This window comes from Arctopsyche grandis, chromosome 12 (assembly GCF_051622035.1).
Source record: "Arctopsyche grandis isolate Sample6627 chromosome 12, ASM5162203v2, whole genome shotgun sequence".
Taxonomy (NCBI): Eukaryota; Metazoa; Arthropoda; class Insecta; order Trichoptera; family Hydropsychidae; genus Arctopsyche; species Arctopsyche grandis.
Genome location: NC_135366.1, coordinates 25,718,805 through 25,742,849, shown reverse-complemented (window position 1 = coordinate 25,742,849; position 24,045 = coordinate 25,718,805). Strand labels below are relative to the sequence as shown.

At 32.6% G+C, this 24,045-nt stretch overlaps 1 protein-coding gene across 1 annotated transcript in view; it reads left to right on the top strand.

Annotated features, from left to right (window-relative positions):
- Positions 1 to 21,859, top strand: part of LOC143919885 (uncharacterized) — a 50,680-nt gene extending 28,821 nt beyond the window's left edge. Inside the window, exons 2-3 of the mRNA XM_077442450.1 lie at positions 20,037 to 20,153; positions 20,282 to 21,859. Of these exons, the coding sequence (XP_077298576.1) occupies positions 20,037 to 20,153; positions 20,282 to 20,578 (414 nt within the window). The 3' untranslated portion in view covers positions 20,579 to 21,859. The remainder of the gene's footprint in view (positions 1 to 20,036; positions 20,154 to 20,281) is intronic.
- Positions 21,860 to 24,045: the final 2,186 nt, after the last annotated feature.

Here is a 24,045-nt window from a genome sequence, read left to right as displayed (position 1 = left end):
TACTACGCACATAATTATAAGGGACATAAAATCCCAACTATTCCAGCAACAATGGCGTATTATCACGTAGAAGCTGGAGAACAAAACGAGTTAATGAAATTCAAGATAATAATATCTAAACATGCTCAAAAGGAAGGGAGTAGTATTGAGATATAGGTTTTCCATACTCTTTCAAATTACTGATTGAACACGTAATCGTTGAGCTAATATATAATTTTTTTGTTCATTTGAATATACATGTATATATGTACAAACATGTTTTTTTTTAAATAATCCTTCCGATAAATTTTCATCGGGCCTATCACTAGTGTTTATACATATATGAAAATGAATCGCATCAATAATTCGAACAGTTCAGTAGCGATTTTGAAATTCATATTTATAGATTTTCATACGTATGTACATTGGTGTGGAAAATTTGTATGCCTTGAAGATATTCCCTTTTGCACATGGCAATCTTCGTCTGAAAGGTGTTTCTGAGAAAGTATGATCTTTCGACTTGTTTTCGTTGTTTTGCACAGTCTGGTCTGGGTGAGTGCGTTAACCCATTATCGACCGACTTGAGCTTTTCCTTTCGCTCATAGATAGAACGAGGGGAAGAGCCATTGCCCGCTCCGACAGTTTTGCGATTGAAAATGTAACGGGGATTTTTTATGACAGGAAGGAGGAAAAGAGCGAAGAAAAACCATCGATAAAACATGCCTCGTATCAAATCTCAATCAAGACTCGGTCCTATCATAGCATCGAAAGATTGTGCCCGTTGATAAGTCAACGACCAAAGTTGTATTCTATTTTCGTCTCAAATCCGAATCACATTACAGTCTTCTAGTTTACAATATAATTTCGAAAGAGATTTTGTATATTTGTACATATGTAACTTTCGTTGGGAACTTTATAAACAGGTAAGTTTCTATGACGATATATTTTCTTTTCGATTCAAATAAATTCGCCCCTGGCTCCGGGGGGCACAGAAGGCTCCGGGGGCGAAGATGCCGGATTCTGGTATATATATCATTTCGAAAGAGACTTAGTATGTTTGTTTGTTCGTGACAGTCAATTTAATAAAAAAAAAATTTATATAAAATAAAGCTATTCAAATAAATTGATATAAAATAAAGCTATGCAAATAAATGTAATAAAAGGTTTACTATAAGATTAGTCATGTTTAAGCGGTTTATATTACAAATACCGAGCGAAGCCGGGTAAAGCCACTAGTATATAATATAAACGTTGCAGATTCAAAAAAATAGCTATGAATTGTTGATTTATTTATTATACATAAATCTTAGACCCCAAATTTGCTTTGCACAATCGAAACACTTACGAAAAAATTTTGGATACTAAAAAAATAACCGATAATTCATAACCAGCAGCATAGATCAATGATATATCAAAATAGTATGTAATGCTTTCAATTGTATGGTCACGGGTTCTATCCCTGGTGTGTGCTGCTGGCTGGGCCTTGGATATGTGACTCTAGGTCGATCGTGTCCTAGTATTAGTCCTGGTAAATACAAAAACGATTAACATCTACAGAGATATCTATGGACAAATTAACAGCATTTATACAAATCAGCGAAAATTCAGATACTGAAAAGCTCGAATTTTTGCGAGAAAGATGGGACAGGGATGCTAATATTTTGGAACCGTTTCAATGAAATCAGATAAATTTGATCTGATAAGAAACAATCGACCTGGAGTAACATATCCAAGATATGTCCAGCAGCAACAGGTGGGATTGAACCCGTGACCACTTTAGTCTGTTATTGGCTTTTTAAATGCCTTTTAAAAGCTTTTTTACTGTTTAAATTATATATAAATATAAATTACACATACGTAAAAAATATGTACATACATCTTAGGTCTATTCTAATAGCTGATGATTCAATCATTATCATTATATATTTTACACCTTTTTTCTTAGTATTTATAATACTGTTGCGTAGGGGTGGGTTCAGGGATCCAAATGAAAAGCCAAAATCACTTTACAGTTGTGAAACTACCGCTCGCTTAAGAGTCTCCAGTCTTCCGTGTGTTCCTTATTTTTAGGAATAGGCAGGTAGCCGAGTATACAGACACGCAGTAATCCGAAGAGCCCCGGCATTCCTCTTAAATGTAATTCCCACAAACTTAGAATTCTCCACTTAGCATAGATCCATAATTCTTACGGTAAAATATTATTTAATTTTAATTTTAGTGTATTTCATTTATTTATATATTTGCCACAGTGACATAACAGAATACTCTAACGCGTCACTGTGACCAGACATATTAGTATAATAAAAATATTATATGTAAGAATTAGCGAGAAATCTATGTATGTTATAAATAATAAAATTTTGAAATTGTGGTGACATTGTGGGTAGGATGGTTTTTGCCAATTTGATAGAAGAGCCGTTTCAGCAATGAAATAAGATAAATTGGAAATCTCTGATAGGAAACGATCGACTTGGAGTCACAAATATCCAAGTCTGACCAGCAGCATTTTAAGATTATACTAAGAATATATTGTTTTCAATCGAGGTCAGCTCACGGGATCAAATCTGGCGGTCTCTCGGTGCTTAGTACCAACGCAACCACCAAGCCACGCTGCTGTATGTAGCATAAGAGGAAAAATGCTCAAAAAAACTATTTGAAATTCTTATAAAGATTCATAGTAGATTTATATATTATAAACTTAAGACTCTTTAAATTTGAAGATCTAAAGCAAATTGTGTTTATATACAGACATCTTGTTGTAATCACCGATACTCTATTAGTGATTGTTATAGAATTTCTTGGTTATTTTGTTCGACTGACAGTTTGATATTAAAAACGTATTATATCAACACCTAGTTACAGCCCCTATTAAATTCCAAGCCGTCAAAAAAAAAACAACAACATGTCAATGCCAAGACTATTGATTATTTGTTTAGACGTTCAATCCATTGAAAGCCTGTCGATTGTTAATACGAAAGCTGCACGTTCGCGTCAAACAAAAATAATAACACTTTGTATGTTTGAAACGTTTCGAGACCACTCCGTTTTGTTTATTGCGCTTTTGTGCGAGTTCGTTATTAAATTTCACATGTAAGTGTACTTTTATTGTGGCCTGAACGAAAGCCAAGTATAATTTAAAGTTTACGTACGAGCAAGCGTATAAATAATTGAACTTCTGGAAACGATGGGAGGGCAATTCCCTCAAAAGCTCCTGATTTAGATGATTGGACCATTTTGTGGCGCGACACGAGTAGCTCATTTTGCTAATTGGGCCATTTTGCTACTTTGAAATACATATAATGTATGTTACCAATTCATACGAGACACATGTAATGTACCCTCTACCATATACATAGTTCGTCGATCCGTATATAATATAACGTATAGATTTAGTTTTTCTTCATCAATATCGAACTGGAGGTTGGCGCTGCTGCAAAATGGATCAAATCCACAAAGTTTTCAAATATGTATATTGAGCTATTAACAGGTCTATTTATATAATAATGTTACGTAGAGGTGGGCGGAGGATCCAAATAAAAAGGCCAAAGTCACTTCACAGCATTTATTGGGTGATTAAGGAGATCCACGCACTGTCAGTGCTCCGTACAGAATGTCTTGATATGGCCTAAGTACCTGCTTATAAAGCGCAGGTCGCTAAATGCATCTTCAACGTCTGTTTACTTCTCCATTGTTTAGGCACGTACACGGATATGCAGTCCCACGGTTAAAGACACTCAGTCCCACGCTTTCGCTCTGTCAGTTCTGAGAACTCTAGTGGGAAGAGACTGAGTGCCGTTGCCGACCACTCAGTTAATTCGGGACTTGCACTTAAGCCTGGAGTTAATTTTCAAAACCAATTAAAGCGACGGCTCCTTTTTCGTATACGTTACAATAATATATATATATATAAATATATATATATATATATATATATATATATATATATATATATATATATATATATATATATATATATATATATATATATATATATATAGCCAGCAGTTTGGCTTAGTGATAGCGTATATATTTAGCATCACTGAGGTCATAGGTTCGTGTCCTCGCCACTGCTGGTTAGATTTGGGGGTTTTGTGACTCCAAATCGATCGTTTCTCTATCAGAGTTTGCCAATTTTATCTGATCATTGCTGAAACGGTTCCTGAAAATTGGTATTAAAAATCTAATCCTGTTGTCACAAAAATCTGCCTGTGTATAATTTGTATTAATTATACACAGTAATCTGAAATCCATAGATGTCACTATGATTATTATTTCTGATTAATTGTTATATTCTATATATTGATTGTATATGTATCTATAAATCTGATTGTATATGTATGTATTACTGTATTTCTGATTTCTGATTGTTTATGTATTTCATTAACGTACACCCGTCGCATTGGAGCAAATCTGTAATGGCGAGTGTGTATTGATTTGTGACAATAAATAAATAAATAAATAAATATATATATATATATATATATATATATATATATATATATATATATATATATATATATATATATATATATATATCTATATATATATATATATATATATATATATATATATATATATATATATATATATAATATTGAAAGTGATTAGGCAAGTATGTATGGTCGAATTCAACTTTAACGAGACTCAATGGATTGATCAGTATTATTTGTATTTATTTATTTATTTTTAATTCATACCAGAAGTTAAAACTTACATAAATAACAAATGTGTGTGGGGTCATGCACGGTAGATGCGAAACTCTATCGCGACTGGATGGGATGGATTGGATTGGTGCTGGAGAGGGGGAGGGGGAGGAAGTAAACTGAGTTTAAACTTTACCAATATTGCGCTTATTTATTGTTCGACTGTTTTTGATCTTTTCGATACGATGGCCAGTATTTAATTTTTCTTTAAATTTATACTAAGAAGGCCTAACAGGTAACCTGAATGCACTTTCCTGGCCAGAAACATTGTACATTTGATACTATGTATCAAATGTACAATGTTAATTGATATGTATTTACAAAGTAAATACATATCAATTAACATCCACAGAGACATCTATGGTCAAATTTGTAAATTTGCAGCATTTTATACAATTCAGAAAAATTCGAGATTGCTGAATACTCAAGATTTTGCGAGAAAATGGGCAAGTTTGCCAATTTGTTGGAACCGTTTCAATGAAAATCAGATAAATTGGCAATCTCTGATAGGAAACGATCGACTTGGAGTCACAAATCCAAGATCCAGCCAGCAGAAACCAGTGGGATTTGAACCCGTGACCACTTTGTTCAAAGCATTATATACTAACCACTAGTCTATTATGCTGGTCTAACCACTAGTTAATGTTAACCACTGGTTAATGCTAACCACAAGTCTATTCTGCAATTTGAACCCGTGACCACGCTGTTCACAGTATTATATGCTAACCACTAGATGGTTGCATTAATGCCCTTTTTTCGTTTAAAAGAGTTATGAAAAACGGGCATGAACTTATACGAAAATTAATATTATGGTAGAACCGACCTAGCACGAACCTTATGTAAAATATAAATGCTATCGCATTCATCCCCACTCGACACGCGATGGCCAATTACATTTCGTTTCAGTTTCGCATTGCATTTTGGTCAAGTAATACAATATTGTTAGTGCGTATAGAGCTCGGTAGAATTTGACATTTATTTCTTGATAGTTTCGAGTTCGTGTTTCGTATTTTGAAATATTTACATTAATAAAATTTTTATATAAAAACGTAAATTGTTGATATTATTAATTTAATTATGGAATACGTATATATTTTATATTATGGAAAATTTATATGTTTTAGACGATAAAAGTTATTGTCAACGTCATGTAATGTATATCAAAACTTACAGTAATATTATTAAAGCCCTTGTATTGAATTATATTGTAATACAATTGTAGAGTTAAATAAGAAATAATTAAAAAAAATAAAGAAATTATGCTCGGTATAGTAAACATATGTATATGATATACATATGATATGATATAGTATATATGATAGTAGTGATAGTAAATAGTATAGTCGTGAGATAAATCTGCATTTAACCAGTTAGCTGCCACTCGTAAAATATTATTTTATAATACTGAACGTCAGCAATTTTCAAATTAGTTGAACATTTGAAAAAATGATCTGACTCACATAACTCACGCTTTTAAGAGGTTTGATGTGACCTTGGATGCATATTGGATATTAGCCAGCAGCATAGCTTGGTCGTTAAGCTTCTGCTTAGCACCGAGGGGCGCCAGGTTCGATCCCATGATCTGACCTCGATTGAAAATAATTTTTCTGAGTACATCTGTAGTGCTGCTGGTCAGACTTGGACATCTGTGACTCCAGGTCGATCGTTTCCTATCAGAGTTTGCCAATTTTCCCTGTTTCATTGTTCAAATGGTTCCCGATAAATATTGGCTAAAATCCTTCCTACTATGTTACCACTATTTGAGTATGATTAATGTACAATAAAATTTATGTACAATTTATAGATGTCTCGTTAATTTGCGAGTTTTTCAGTGTCTCGTAATTCAACGACTTTTAATAAAAATGCTGCATTGTTTGTAATTGGCCAGGAAGGCACATTGGGGTTTACGTGTAAGGGCTTTCTTAGCATATATGTAAAAAATAAATAAATATGCGTTAAAATTTCTCAGTACCCTTTATGACTATAGGTCAGATAGTTGTAAATTGGGCACCATCATCAAGTTTTATTTTATTTTTCATATAAAAAAAAACATATGTACATATGTATTCCAATTCAGCTTTTAATAAGTTCGTTAATGATTAAATTCCTCTTGCTTTTTTTGGAGTTGTCTATCGGTTTTTCCGCCTTCCCTATGTATTTTAATTTAAACATTGACTATGTACTTCAATGTTAGCTAACCACCCCCCCCCACGTATTTCGTTAAAATATCAAAACGATCTAAAGAGTGGTTCAAGTGGAATTTCATGGAACTAATTGAGTAAAGCTAATAAGAAGCTTTTAAAAAAAATATAAATGAAAAGTTCGATTGCGAAAATTGATTTGAAGTACATAGTTCGAATAATGTGTAATATAATAAATTAAAATTTGACCTTGTGAAAAGTAAGTCTTCCTACTGAGAAAATATTAAAGAAAAAATTATATTTCCATTCAATTTTAATTATTAAAATCATTACAAACCTTAACATATGTACATAAAAAGCATTGCATTTTGAATACTTTTTTTAGACTTCACGCAAGGTGACTTATACTGATTTCAATATAATACTCCACAAGTCTTGTTATCAGTGAAAGCTGTATAAAATTGCCTTTATGTGACTTTCCACAGCATAAATCGCATCTCTCCACGGTGCGATTAATCGAACGTAGGCCATTAAAGGGTTAATTGCCCGAACAAAGCCGTAGCAAACGTTCTGAGGTGAATTTTTCCTATTGATTTTTATCGCTTTTTTTGTTTCGTAGCGACAAAAAGGCGCCAAGAGTGTCGCCAAAGTTCCACTTTATCCTATTTTTTTATATAACTATATATATTTAGCGTCCTTGTTTACGCCGTGATGGATGGCATCGAAAAGGTTGAACCCTGCAAACCGGATTTTCGCACCGGGAAATGAGGCGCTCGCCGTTTTTCCGGAAAAATTACTCATACATATAAATATATGAAATATATTTTTATTTTCAATCATTCACTTTTACATGCCGTATTTGAATCACTTTTCCGAGTGTATATCGATTTAAAAATATACAAGATGTTGTTTTCGCCGTATTTTTTTTCGCTTGTTGTAGCCGAATGTTGGTGTTTACTCGGGAAAATAGCCACATGAGACTTGTTCGGCAACCGGCCAGAAATTTTCTTTAATACTTCTTCATTTTCAATCGGGTTGTATGTGTATGTATTTCAATATTAATATTTTCATCTGAAAGTATCCTTCATTACATAAAAAATTAAATGAGTAAACAAAGCTGGAGTAAATGCAAATTTTGCTCCAAATAAAAAACTTGCGTCGTATCAAGGGAACGTTATATAAAAAAAAATCATTAATTTTAAAATGTACATATCTTTTTGTATCTCTGTGTAAATTCATAGGAAAAAAAGTATTGCTGGATTTAAAAATAAAAATACTTATTAATAAATAATTTATGGGTCAATAAATATTTTTATTCTCATTCTATATTCTCAAAGGAGTTCATAAAGGAGCTCATACCATTCATAAAATATATGCAAAATATCCTCGTAATGGCTATTGCTCGTAGTGTCTGTTAACGAATTGAATGTCACCATATATAATAATTATTAATATGTGGAAATTTCAAAAATAAATATTATTTACAATAAAATTATCAGAAGTTCTTAAGAATGCTGGAAACTGTGCCATGAGTACTGACAAGAGCACACATATGTACGTTGTGGACGTGGACAGCCGGGCAAGTGCGTGGGGATGGAATGAGGGAACAACCCCCAGGGGTGAAGGGAGGAGACGATGCGAATTGACTGCAAGGGCTGTGCATTGTGAAACCGCTAGCGACAATAGCCTCGAGTGTAGTTCATGTATCAAATTATTTCCAAAATCACTCGTTGCCATATCAACGGGCACAACACAAGTTTATTATAATAGTAAACATAATGCTGAAATTCACGTTTGTCTTTCCTGCTTTCCATACACAGTTTTCATTTTTATTATACTTACTTTCATTCTGAAAAGTTTATTTTTTCAATTTTTCTCAATTAGTTATTTTAAAACTTAGTAAGAGCTGGTACACACTGGGCTTAGTTGCGTGACCAGATGAAATGTATGCAGTTATATGGAGGTTGTCCCACTGGGCAACTCACTATTTGCCCAAGCAATAAGATCGGCTGACCTTATGATGGTGACTTAGCTATGTTCTAATTAAAAAAAAATGCAAATTCACAGACTTTTAGACCTACATATATTGGCAGATGCTAACGAAAAAATTAATTTTTAATTATTATTTAATTATAATTATTATTTTTGATTTAAAAAATTAATTTTTAATTAATTTTACTTAAAAAACATATTAAGAATTTTTTCACAATCCCATGCACATGACAATGGTTAAACACATAATGTAAGGATATGAGAATTTGCAGAAACTATTTCAATGAAAATCAGAAAGATTGGCAAACTCTGATAGGAAACGACCGACTTGGAGTCACAAACTAAGGTCTGGGTAACGGTTACTAGTGGGAATCGAACCGTGACCACTCTGCTCGAAAGCATAATATCTTAACCACTTGTCCACGCTGTTGATTGATTTTGATTTTTAAATGCTTTTTATTATTACGAAATTATGTTCACAATACATCTTATATCTATTTTAATAGCTACTGATCTACTGATCATTTTCTATTTTACAATTTTAATTTAATTTGGTTAGTAATCACAGTATTATATTATTCTAATGTTAATCTAAAGCATAATAGGAAAAAGAGCTCAAAAACCTATTTACAATCCTTATAAATGTTCATAATACATCTAATACATAATATTAATTAAAGACTATCTAAAGTCGATGACCTAAAGCAGATTGTGTTTAGGTAATCTGTGTTTATACCTGAAGGGTATAGACATTTTGTTGTAATCACCGAGACTCTTCACAAGTGTGTTAGTATGGTTATTAGTGATTCTTTCATAGAATCTACTGGTTAGTTTGTTAGTAATGTCTGTAACAAACGGAATATTATATATAGCATGCAGTTTTTTCAGGTTAGTATATATGGGTGTATTATAAATTATTTTAAGGGATTTATTTTGTATTACTTGGAGCTTGGAAAGGTTAGTATTCGAGGCGTTATTCCATACAGGTGAAGCATAGGTTAATAATGGTAATATGAGCGCGCGATATAATTTTATTTTATTTAGCGTTGATAAAGAACTATGGCGATTAAATATTGGATATATTGAGGATATACCCCGCATCGCCTTGCATTTCGCTGCCTCAATGTGAGGTGCCCATCTCATTCTTTTATCAAACGTTACTCCTAAATATTTTATTACTGACTGCCATTTCAGACTTTCTCCAGAGGGGATTTTCAGATCTGAACTTGGCTTATGTTTTCTAACACTAAAGAATATGGCGTCTGTTTTGGTTTGATTAATTTGAATTTTCCACTTAGTGAAGTGTTCAGTCATTGTTTTAATTGCAAATTCAAGATTTTTAAGAATAGTGTCTGGTTTTTTGCTACTTGTGAAGCAAGCTGTATCATCTGCATATAGGGCTATGTGACAGTTTTTTGGAATAGGTATGTCATTTATATATATGGAGAACAAGAGTGGGCCAAGCAAGCTCCCCTGCGGAACGCCAGCTGCGATTATTTTTGGAGACGATAATTCATTATTTACGCTAGCCACTAGCTTTCTACGAGTTAAGTACGATTTGATGATGAGAATTAGGTAGTTTGGTATTTTGTTAATAAGGAGCTTATGAATGAGTCCATCGTGCCAAACCGTGTCGAAGGCCTTTTCTATGTCGAGACATACCATTCCGGTACTTCTCTTCATATTAAAGTTCTTCGTCAAGTGTTCAGTTAGTCTTGTTAGTTGTTGGGTCGTGGAATGTCCAGTGCGAAATCCAAATTGTTCATTTATTAATTTCTTATTTACGACTTTAAGTAAACGTGTGTAGATTATTTTTTCCAGAATTTTTGAAAGCGTGCAAAGTAAGCTAATGGGTCGATAATTGGCCGGGTTTTTTGAGCTTTTATCGGGCTTAAGTATGGGAATTACGTTGGCTGTTTTCCAGTATTCTGGGAAATACCCGGTGAGTAAACATGCGTTAAATATTTTAGATAGTGAGACTAAAGCTTTAAATGGAAGTTGTTTGATTGTGATGTTATCTATTGAATCTCGCCCAGGTGCCTTTTTATTTTTTAAATTACGTATTATATTTTGGATTTCACACGGATGCACCAATTTTATATTTTTAGTACTGTTAGTGGGAGTTTTTGTGATGATTTTAATGGACCGGTTGACTTTATTATGCGTTGGTATGTGATTGTAATGTTGTGTGAGTGTGTGATGTTTTTGGAAGGATTTTGATAATAGTTCTGCTTTGTCGCAATCACGCGTCACTGAGATTCCTGCATCATCTAATGGAGGAATCGAGTTTTTTGTCCTGCGAATCGCTTTAGCTAATTTCCATAGAGAGCCATCAACTGAGCTCAATTTTTCTAATTTTTTAGACCAAGCTTCATTTTTGATTTCTTTGATTCTAATTTTAATTTGATATGTGAGCTTATTAATTAATGTTTTCAATGCTGGATTTTTTGATGTTTGCCAAATTTTACGGAGTTTATTTTTACTTTTAATTAGATTTGCAACAAAGTCAGTTATCTCTAATTTGTGTTCAATGTATTGTGTCTTAGGTATGTGAAGGTGTTTGGATCGAGTTATTGATTCCGTTAGGTGTATTATGGAGCTGTCGATTTCGGTTTTGTTTGTGAGTGTGGTAGAAGTTAGAATGGTTTGGTCATTTATGTACGACTTGAACTCTCGCCAGTTAGCTCTCCCGTAATCCCAACTATGCTTGATGATTTCCTCGGGTTTCCCGTCGATTGAGAAGATTATCGGGAGATGATCAGACGACAGGGTTTGAAGGGCATTTGGTGTCGATATTTTTGGGCAGTTCTTGACGAGGACAAGATCTAGTGTGGATGGTTGTGAGTTATTTGTGGGATAGTGTGTGTATGTATCCGGATGAAGTAAGATTGTATCTGTTAGTTGAATGTATTTAAAAAGAGTTGTGCCTTGTTGGTCAGTGTTTACGCAACTCCATAACGGATGTTTGGCATTAAAGTCACCAGCTACCACTACCGAACTACCAATGTTAAATATTTTGTTAAGATCGGATGCCAATAATCGTTTTTGGGGAGGATTGTAAGCGGATGCTACTATGTGACGGGTGTTGTTAATTGTTAGTTCGATGGCGGTTAGTTCTAAATTTTTTAGTGGCGGAGTTATTACGCGACAATGTTTAATTGACGATTTTATAAAAATGGCAACTCCCCCTCCATGCTGTTCTCGGTCTTCGCGATAGCAGTAAAAGTTAGGTAGGTTAATACGGATATGAGGTTTTAAGAAGGTCTCGGAGATTAAAACTATGTCAACACAGTACTCACCGATCGCCGACTCTAGTTCGTCAATCTTATTCTTAAGTCCACGAGCATTCCAAGCTAGAATGTTCAGGCGCCTCCCGTTAATCAAAGACATCGAGATATTCGACAAGCATGAGTGCCAGCTCTAGTTTGTCGGTGCAACCGCTGGCCTTGGCACGAATCTCCTGGAGGATCTTCAACATCTTCGTCATAGACGCCATGGAAGTTAGGTCTGTTGTTGGTTGAATGTTGGGATTGGTTGGTTGGTGGGGTTTTTTAGGGATATTTGGGATATTTGGTGAAGGAGTTTTAATGGTCGGTAGCTTTGGGAAGTTATGATCGTTAACGACCGGGATATTTTGTGGCTGCGCCACTGGGAGTTTCCAAGGGTTGGCTTTGACAATTGATGCTCGATTCTTCCTCGATTCCAGCATTTTCAGATAGCTCTGTCTTTTTGGACAGTCTTTGAAGTTAGCGGGGTGAGATCCTGAACAGCCTGAGCAGACAGCAGGGGTAACTATTCCTTGATTGCATTGTGCGGTGAGGTGAGTGCCGGCACATTTGACGCACTTGGCCTGCCGATTGCAGTTTTTCGCAGCGTGTCCATATTCTTGGCATCTGAAACATTGAGTAATATTTTGTGATTTACTAGTATATTTAACGACACTGACCTTTGTGTAACAGATGTACCGGATTTCTTTAATCTTCTTTGCCGATACCGATGGCTCGAAGAACACCAAGTATAGCTCGGTGGCGTTGCTCCTAGGCTCCTTCGTCTTCATCTGTATGACTTTGGTTACAGGGAATCCCTGTCTGATGATGTCATCTTTAATATCAGCTTCCGGCAATTTCGGCAAGCCACGTACGACACTTTTTATTTCCTTTTCCTCCTTCCTGGAAAAGGTATGGAATTGTCGGTCTGGTGTCAATCCATCCCGAAGTTTTTTAAAGTCTTCAAGACTTTTACATTGTATCTTGACATTATTTTGACCAATGTAAGTCATTGTGAAGTCTTTTATAAACTTCTTGATCGACTCGATCATGCTGCCATGAGTGCCAGTAGCTGTCATGATGATGGGCGGGATTCTTCCACCGCTTCTGGGGACATCGGAAACTTCCAAGAGCCCTTCAAATTTGTTTTTCTCCTGAATTTTAAATTCAGGAGCAACATCTTTCACGTTCTTTGCCGTATGTTTTGGAAACTGCCACTCGGTCTCCATCTGAGCGGTCTGAGAGCAGCCTGGTTGAGGAGCTTCGGTTGTAGTTATCAGTGTCTTCTTAATTCGCTTTTTCAGGTTGGATCCTCGCATGGTGCCAACATGTGTTCGTTTGGTGTTCGTTTTGTGGGGGGTGTTTGTGGTGTATGTTAAAAGGTGTGGGTTTTTTGACGGTATGGCGTATCGCTGTATTATGAGCGCTCGCACAGAGAGTACGTCTTCGGCACGTCCGTTCTCACGGAGCGTCGAGAGACGAGTGACGCTGTTGATTAAACTGCTATGATCGCTCTAATATGAGAAGAACGAAAATCCGCCTGGTGCAGTCTCTGGTGTTCCCCATTGCAATATATGGAGTCGAGACATGGATTCTTCCTGGTCATATGACTAAAGTAGGAAAGAACCCTTTTCCTACATGTTGTGGAGACCTCTCTGAAACTGCCAGCTCTTTGAGAATAAATATACATATGTAGCAATCACCATCTGATGCGTAGCACTCATCTTTAACACCACATACCCAGCAGTTTGGCTCAATGGTAGCGTGTATGTTTACTACCAAGTGATCAGTGGTTTCGATCCGCTATACTGCTGGTTAAATTTGGGGGTATTTATGAATATATGATATCCAAATCGATCGTTTCTTATCAGAGCTTGCCAATTTTATCTGATAATTGTTGAAACGAATCCTTAAAATTGTCAAAAAATCATCTCTCCTGTTGTCACAAATCTTCTGTATTTATTGTATGTACAATTTGTAAAAATTATGTACAAATCTACAATCAATAGATGTCTTAATGGATTAATTATGTAATTAAATTAATTAATTAATTGTTATTTTGTGTTCTGCAGCTTCTGGAAATACAGTGATTTATGTAATAATAAAATGCGGAATTGTTTGTAATTAATTGTCCAGGAAGGCGCATTGGGGTCTTCCTGGTATATATTTATGTATAATAAAATAAATTTAGGTAGCTCTCTCTCACTCTCTCTCTCTCACTAGAAAAGTGACAGTTTATGATTTTTTGATCTGTTTAACGTGTAATCTAAACATTTGGTGTGTATTTTAGTTGCATTTTATTGGACGAAGGCTCGTGACCTCTATAATAGAAAACAATTTTCTATATTTTTTATTATTATTATGTATTCTATATTATTATAGCTACAAAATGGTAGAATTATGTCCCTTTCTCTCTAAATCAGAGTCCATGTCTCGACTCCATACAATGCAATGGGGAATCCCAGAGATCGCTCCAGACGTGTTTTCGTTCTTTTCCTTCCTTCCATATATTTTTGTACCCAGCCAACGCGTGCAGTTTATTATATCCTTCTGTTGCACGTACTGACATAATGATCTAGCCACATGTGGTACAAAACCAGGAGGAGTAAAGTGGTCCAACAATTTCCATACAACACCAATGACTACGACACTCAGCAATAAGCAAACGAGGAAGAAGAGTGTATCAAATGCAATCGTAACTCAATTATTATTTTCAAAGCGACAAGCAAAATCGATTTCGCAAAACAGAGAAGTGACATTTTATTCAAATCGCAATTTTACACATGCAATCAAGCGATAAACACGATAAATAATACATTTAAATTTAGGCCCCCGCTTCGGTGCATAATTTCGCCGCGAAGCGCACAAATCCATTACATCGCTAATTGTCTTCTCGTAGTCTTAAAATACAATTGCCAACGATGAATTATGGGGCTTGATCTAATTTAGCTCAGAATATGGCGCTTCAAATCACCCTTGAAGAATATATATAATATGTACATATATATATATACATATATAGAATCGATAAAATGACGTGAATTATTAGCATTGACGTGTCTCGGTTTGAATTTCGCGTAAGCGAGATGGTAGTATTTGTATTTAATCGATTTTGAAAGGATCGATAGTAAATTGGTTATTAACGAGGATATGATCAAGTTGTGCCTATTAATATTTGAAGCCACTTATAAGCCTTTGGCTTTGACATATATGTATGTATGTATCTTTTCATATGAAATGATAGTAATTTTCCGGTTGAATTCTTTATGTGAAAATTTAAATAAATCGTCTGTTAGATGTTGTCGGCTGTTTGAAGTGATCCTAATCCGACCAATTTCGGTGTAATTGGTAGTTATTAAAGCAACAATTTGGCCAAATTTGCCAATTTAGCACGATGGAAATCAACACGTGTACCGAAAATACCTCGTAGAAGTATTATTTATCGTCGAAAGCTTGCGTTTTAACGGTCGGTTTGTTTGAAATTGTTTCACTTTCCGGCCTGTAAATTATTATTATTGTATGCTCACGTCCGAATCGGTTTATTTGGAAAAGCTCGTAGGCGATGGAAAATCTGAGCGGATTTTCCGGTGTTAGGCTAAGCAAACGTACTTGGAATCGGACACGTATCCTAGTTAGTTTGAAAATGGAGATTATTGCAAATTCGTTGAATATATTATATGTAATTGTAGTAAATTACATTATGAAAAATGCACAGTGGGTACAAATAGAATATTGTTAATGTTAGTGAGTGATTTGAAAATTTCGCAATGTCATCACGTTCAATAGTAACTCGTTTGTGCAATTTGAGATTGGTTATGCAGAAAAATTTGCAACACTTTCCTATTTTCCGATTGAATGGATGCCAGTTTTGTGTTTGCATTGCTGTAAAATTTATAACTGCAACTATATCTGTAATATAATATGTGTTTTATAGTCAACTTCTACTTCAAAGAAGATACAAATTATTTAGATGCATGTTGTTTAGTCAAATATACTGGAGAAACTGAACCTTGAAGCACTATATATCATCAAATGAAAACAAAATTGTATATCCACATAGAATGGAAATGAAAAAGAGAATTATACAGTCTTATAAAGATCTTTTAACATAATTTGACTGGATAAATACACTCTATATATATGCATATATTTGCTAAGTATATGTATATTATAATTGAATATATTAAAATACATATGTGTGTTACTGTGTGTCTGTGTATTTTGGGGATTTTTTGAACACCGTAAGTCCTATCGAACTGAAACTTAGTATTGGTTACTGAAATTCTTATGGACACGAAGTAAATTTTTAAGTTGACCAGAAATGGTACCTCCCCTTTAGTTTTTGAATTCAATTATCTCCCAAACCGCTAGCTAAATCGAACTAAAATTATTTACTTGTAATATAAAATATAAATTTTATAACCTTATATTTTTTTAATATTTTTATCTGAACCGGAAGTAGTACTTTTACTCTAGAGAATCGAGGTTTTTTATGTTTTTCTCAGAAACCTAATAGTTTATTGAACTGAAATTTCATATCTATAAGTTTAAGCTTAATACCAAGTTATGTATAAACTTTGGTAAGCATCCGTCGACCGAAAGTGGCAGTTTACTCTTGTTCGATTTTTCTTCCACTATTTTTTTCGACCCCTTAAACATGTGTGATCTTCACAAAAAAATGCATGCGTAATTCTTGTAATAATATGATGAAAATAAAAAAAAATGATTAAATTTTATAAACCGGAAGTGGGATTTTTTCTTCTTAGAAAGATAAAAAATGTTGTCGCCACTACTCTGTCCACACCCCTGAACATATCAATCTGAAACTTTACATTTGTATTATTTATGTACTAACTTAGAACTGATACGGTTTTTGTCAAAATTCGTAAACCGGAAGTAGTATTTATTTTTAAAACAATATTTCATTATTTTATTTTGACCTTTTAAATTATTTTAATATTCTTGATATTTATTGTGTATAATACTGATAGTGATATTAAGTAATAAAAAAAAAATTTAACAAAATCCAACAACCGGAAGTAGAACTTTTGTCTTGTGCAAGTTCCATACATTTGCACTCAATTTGTATCAAAAATGCTGTTATAGCTATTAGTATTTCATAATGCTGCCGGTATGTGAGAATATGTCAGTACGGTTCAATATCAAATTTTGTTTTATGACCTTATATTTCTCAAATTCATAGATAAAGTCATGGGTTGGTCACATACGATTTTTTTTATTTAATAACTTAATATGTAAACACCCATGCGATGATATTTCATCGGGTATAACCATAGATATATCTATGGGTTATTCTACATATATCTATGGGTATAATACTAGTTGGGTATATTTATCTACATCAATTATATGCGGACGATTCGGTAATGAATTCTCCGTCCAAATAGATTATCCCGTTCGATTGAGATTTGTCACATTCGATCGGAAGTACGTCACATTCGATTCGATTCGCAAATTTGGTCGTCAAACGAAAATAACCACGCAAAAACCATTCATCCGGAGATACATATTTATCTTTGTCGTTGTGTACACTCTGGGGATGGCGTTATCGATTTACACCGTTTTCTCAAATTTCCAAAATTTGTCACGAAATGAAGGAAAGCGTATTTCTTCCGTTTTATTATTCCCGGTGCGTATTCCCCGGCCTTCGGTGGATTTCGCACGATAAATTAACTACTTTCTTCGTTTTTTTTCCTGTTAATTTTTAACTTAGATTGATTGAAATTAGTGTGATCGTGCCGGGAGAATAATTTAGATGTATTTTCCATCGTTTTTAAGTGATTGTGTGTGTCGCAATTCAATTCGCTAATACGATTGATCCATATCAATTTCGTAATTGGATCAAATTTCATTTTAATTTTCAATTGTTGTACTCTCTTTGTGAAACTGCACATACTACGAATGAAATATTATATAATTGAAATCAATTCCTATTTTCACGTAATGATAATTAGCATTTGTATGTTGAATTATGTTTACTGCCTATTTCCGTTTATGATGACATAGGCATATTACATATGTATTATGTAATCAATTATAATATACATTAGAAAGTATAATATATCATAATTGTGTTTCAGACAAAAACGAAAACGAAACTGCTTAATTGGATATATTTGTTTTGAAAATGTATTATAAGATGGATGTATGTTATATGTACAATCTAAAACGCAATATATTGTATCGATTTATATATTGTATTTGAAAACTAGCTGAACCCCGGCATGCGTTGCAATGCCATAATAACGCATGCAATTCCCGTTGCCGTTCCCGTTGTCGTTCCCGTTCGCGTTCCTATTTGTCGGAAAAACGCAGGCAGCGAACACATTTGAAATTATTGCGTTGCAATGACACTCATTCCCGTTTTCCCCGTTTTTTTTCCACAGTAATCTTCCCGAACATGCATACAACAAATTCTGAAAGTTCCATCGTAATCGGTTCAGTGCTTTAGGAGCCTATTCGAGACACACACACAGACATTCATTTTTATACTAAGTCCACTTTAAAGGTCAAGGAATTGACCCTTAAAGCCCTCAACATGAGGCCACCACCCCCCCATCGAATACAGTCTAAGAGACCCTTTCGTCGAAAAACGAGAGGTTGTTTTTTATATACATATGCTGAACCCCGGCATGCGTTGCAATGCCATAATAACGCATGCATTTTCCGTTCTCGTTTCCGTTCCCGTTCCCGTTCCCGTTCTCGTTCCCGTTCCCATTTGTCGGAAAAACGCAGGTAGCGAACATATTTGAAATTACACACACAAACACACACACAGACGTTCATTTTTATATTATACATATATTAAGAAGATGTATAGATGTATCTTATACTATATAAATTGTATATTTTTCAAGTTTATCTTCCAAATTTTAATGTTTATTATATTGAAAGAAAAGTAAACAATAAAGCTCATGTTTTTATGCATAAATAAGTAAGCTATGTTCATACATATGTACATAGATATTTTGGTTTTACAGTAAGAAACAATCTCACTGTAGAAGTTTTATCGTTTAATCATATTCTTTCAAGATGTTGAATTAGCATAAAAAAATTAATCATCATAAAATTTTGCAATGTTTTAATGATTTTTGAAGGATTGTTTTAATGTAAATACTATTTGTATTTATACTACATTAACATTTACATAATTAAAGACCCACAAATGGTCCAGTCGACCGTAAAATCCACCATATAATTGTAGTGAAATCTTTTTTGTATACTTTTACAATAACATTCTGTTACAAAAGCAAGAAATAAACTTCATATATCTGTCAGTTAGTATGCAATGAATCGTTAGTTTAGCATGTATTTATTTTGAAGAAATTTAACCAATATCTTTAATGAGATTTAATATAATATTTACAAATGGTACAATACTGTTTTATGTGTAGATATGTATATAAATGATCAATGAGTTGATATTTCGTTCCAATATCTTATAAAATAGTTATCTGACATTAATTTATGTATACCTGTAAAAATGGTAATGATTTTTTTTCTACGCTTATACTTGGAAATTTTACGACTTCAATCAAAATGTGATGAAAATACACAATTCGTTTACGACTCTCTGTTTTTATACAAACGTTTCAACTTGTTTTTGTGCTCAAATCAGATCTTAAGGTAATGACAACGGTAGGTAACGTTTTATTAAGCCGCCGACCCGCTTTTATAGGCTATTATTAAACACACGCCTGTTCGGAAAACCGAAACACTGCCTATAAATACGGCAAACAATAACAAAACACTCTGATTTTACACTTTTCGTGCCAGAAAAATCGAAAGTGACGCGTGGTCTTCTCCAATGTGAGTTTTGACATGAACGTCATTTGTCCGAATGAGAAAAATTGAACTTTTTCAATAAATTTTCAACATTTTATGATGCCAGTAATCTATAATAAGTCTAATTTTGTATTTTTTCTATTTTTCAGATGGACACTGTATATCCAGAACCAACATCTTTGCTTTATAGACGTCCTGTGCGAAAGAAGCTGCGTGGAAATGCTACTCGCTACCGCACTCAACCGGTTACATTCGCTGAGATTCAAGTAAAATGTTCTATATTATATAATTCAAATGAAACTACATTCAAAATGAAAATTGTCATTATAGTAAACACATTATTATTACAATTAATGATAACGAGATAGTAACAGAATGAATTTTGATGTTTCAGGAAGTCGACGAAGACAATTTGGATGACATTCCGGAGGCGACTAAAGTGTCTTCGAAAAAGTCTACCAGGTCTGAAATCGATCTCAATCGCAAGTTTGATGAATTTAGACGGTTGAGAGACAAGAAGTACAGCAAGTCTGAAAATGACTCTCCGAGTCCCAATGAGTTGAGTCCCGTCATCAGCCCGACCAAGGATCCGACGGTGGGCACTTGTCATCCCCTGGATGTGACCAGCAATTGTAAAACTGCTGGTGGTACCGCAACTCCTGGTAAAATAGTCCAAAGGCCGTCACTTTAGCAAAATGTGTGCCGTGGATTTGAACTGTTTTTCAATGACTTCAGTGAATTAGTTTATTATTAAGTACATATAAAATGAAAAAAAAAAGATGTTTATGTTTTGTAAATGTTATTGATGTAAAACTAGTATTGAACGTAAATAAAAATATGTATTCATAAGTATATTTTGAGCACATTTCAAAATATAAAATAGAATGTATTGATTGTAATTTCATATTTGAATTGTCAATATTATTTATTTTGTTATATTTAATTAGAAAGTGAGTGCCAAGTAATTAATTTTAAAATGTTTTTCATTTCATACTTTTATTACATACATATATGATATGAGAATTTCGCTAAATAATTTTTAAATAAAATACAATTGAAAACTGTGAATGTCAATAATATTAATTTTGCAAGTTTTGTTTTTTTACTTTCATTAATATATACAATGTATTTAATTGAAACCAAATATTCTCATACAAATACATAGTATTATTTTAATACAAAAATATGCATATAATATGCATATTCTGAAAATACTGTATATAAGTGAATTTTCTGATTTTGCAATCAGATATGAGAGGCAGAGTAAATTTAAACTTTTGAATCATTAGTCTGGGCTTGGCCGATGATCGTTTGTGTTGTTAAACTATCATTATATATATTATAACTTTTTGAAATGTTTTGTCAAGTCGGATACAAAAATTGTATAGTGTGAAAGAATCAACATAGGCTTTTCTTCAAAAAAGTTAAAGTATGCTCGAATGATTAACTTAAGTATTAAACGTGAATGTAAAAGTAATTTTTCAAGTGAATAATTAATTGCTTCCGCTTCAAAGGATTAATCTTGTTATAATGAGAAATAATCCTTACGTGCCTGCTTCATGCTTATATATATTATTATTATTTTTGTATTATCAATATATAATACAAACACATGGATGTTTCAGTTGTAATTGTTATTTTATGTAAGAATTATTATTTTATTTAGTGGACGATTCCGTTACCAAACTGTAATATTTGAAGCGTTCCTTCAATTTGTTTCCGATTAGTTTTAAAGTATGAAAAGTCAACAATTGTCGTTTATCTGACTATGGAGCAAATAATAAAATCAGTTACATAGATTAAAACACTTATAAATTGCTCCATAGTTGTAAAAACAAGATTTAAAGAATCTTAATTGTATATTTTGGTAGTAAAAAATGGTATATTTTGAAATTGTAACCGTATTTCATATAAATTTCATTGTGAATTGATTGTTAACGATAAAAACTTAATTAAATAAAGAAAATTTCATAAAATGAATCGAGTTTTAAATGAAATAAAAAGCCCCCTCATCAAAATGAAATGTAAAAATGACAAAAACACAACAATATTTGATTTATTTCATCGTTTCAATTATTACGATACAGACATTAAATACATAACAATCACTTTTATTTATAACATTGAACAAATGTCATATGTAGTATGTATGTATGTACGAAGCACTGGTATTGTTTAACAAATCCGACAGTGCTAAATTCAATCTAAATATTAAAATTGTCATGGTTTCAATGACTTCAATGCCAGCAATATGAAATTCACAATAATGTTTATAATACATTGGATTATTGAAATAAATAGTATTGGTTTAATAAAAATGCTAAAAGATCAAAGACAACACAGTTGAAATGATAGAGCAAGTTGAAAATATTCATTGTGACACTTTAAAGTACGCTATTTTATTCATATACTTAGCCAGATATTGAAATTTAGTTACGAAATAGTGTTTTAGTTAGTTTTAGTACATATTTTTGAAGTATAAAAGTGTTATAAATAGAAATGAGTCCGTAAAATAATCACCAAAAGTATATAGAAGTCTATTCAGTGTAGAAAATTTATAATATTTTTATTTATTGTCTATTCTAAAATATATAAATATAATTAGACGGATTTTCTTAGTATACCTTAATTTTAGTTCAATTGAGATTTAATATTCACATATATTATGTTTTTAAAATGGTTTATATTAATGACATACATATAATTAAATATTTAATTGAATATATAAGCTATGGATTTCAAAAAAATTATGTATTTAAAATTTTTTTCATATTGTACTTTATTTGTTTAATGCAAAAATTATAGTCAACAGCCAGAAAACAGCTTCGATATTAAGAAAAATATTTTTATATAATATATTTAATGGAATTAAATATTGGAAATAAATTATTATGTTGAAAGAAATTTAAATACTACATTATTTACAGGGCATATTGAATAAATTTATAATCCTTTTCTTGCGGTACAATTGTGTAATTATCACACAAGAAGAAAATATGTTGAACGACATAAATTCATATTATATATTTTTTTACAAATTATCACAGTCTAAACAATGTCACATAAAGTGATTATAAATAGGTGTATATTACATATATTATATTAATATTTAAATGCACATGAACGATTCAATAAAATAAGTAATTTTTAAATTTGATATGATCGAAAGCAAACCATTTTTTTTTTTATTTAATTGAAGCTGCAAATTAATTTAAGCCGAATTTTATTTTTATTGTCTTTTCTTGGACGGAAATCAGGATGTCACGTAATGAAAAATCAAGACGATGCAATTGTAAATTAATATTAAAAATTTTATGATAAATTCAACAGAAAATAACATTCATATTAGACAAGTATCGTATATACATATATATAATATCGCTATTCTGTGTGTCTGTGTAAGATAACGCTCGCAGTACTATAATAGTCGTTTCGATTCGACATATGTACGTCACAGTTAAAACACTGCCAACAAAACGTACGAATATAATACGAACATAATAACAGATCAACAAAAAACTTCTATATATATACTGTTTGCTACCAATGTTTCCTTTAGGCAAATAAGTCTCGAAGAATTTAGCGCCATCTATTGAAAATTTATTAAATTAATTTTTCTATTGGTGTTTAATATTGTTTATATGTAGGTAGGTAGGTAGTTTTTACCATTTTTTTCATACTAAACAATTAAATATATGTATTTAAAAGGTATTTGAATAAAATACGACCGCATGCGGATCGAACACAGAACCGACACATTTATTTTATTATTTTAATAGCTTAATATGTCATAACCCATGCGATGATATTCCATCGGGCACAACACTAGTTACATACATACATATAATAGTTGATTGATCTTATGTTATGTTTTTTCCATTACAGAGTATTGAATTTATATATTTATTTTAATTTACGTATTCATATAAATATAATAAACAATTTTGTAGAAAACTATCAGATATCATCAAAATAGTTAGGCTTCTTTTTGTAAATTAAAATCAGTAACTGATCAACGTTGAAGAATCAAACAAGTGACAAAATAATCTTGACTTATCATCCAATGCATGTATAAAAAGAGTAATTAATAAGGAGATTGAGCAAGTGTTGACGTTATATTCTAATAATAAATATTCTTATTATACTCCAAGTCAAAAG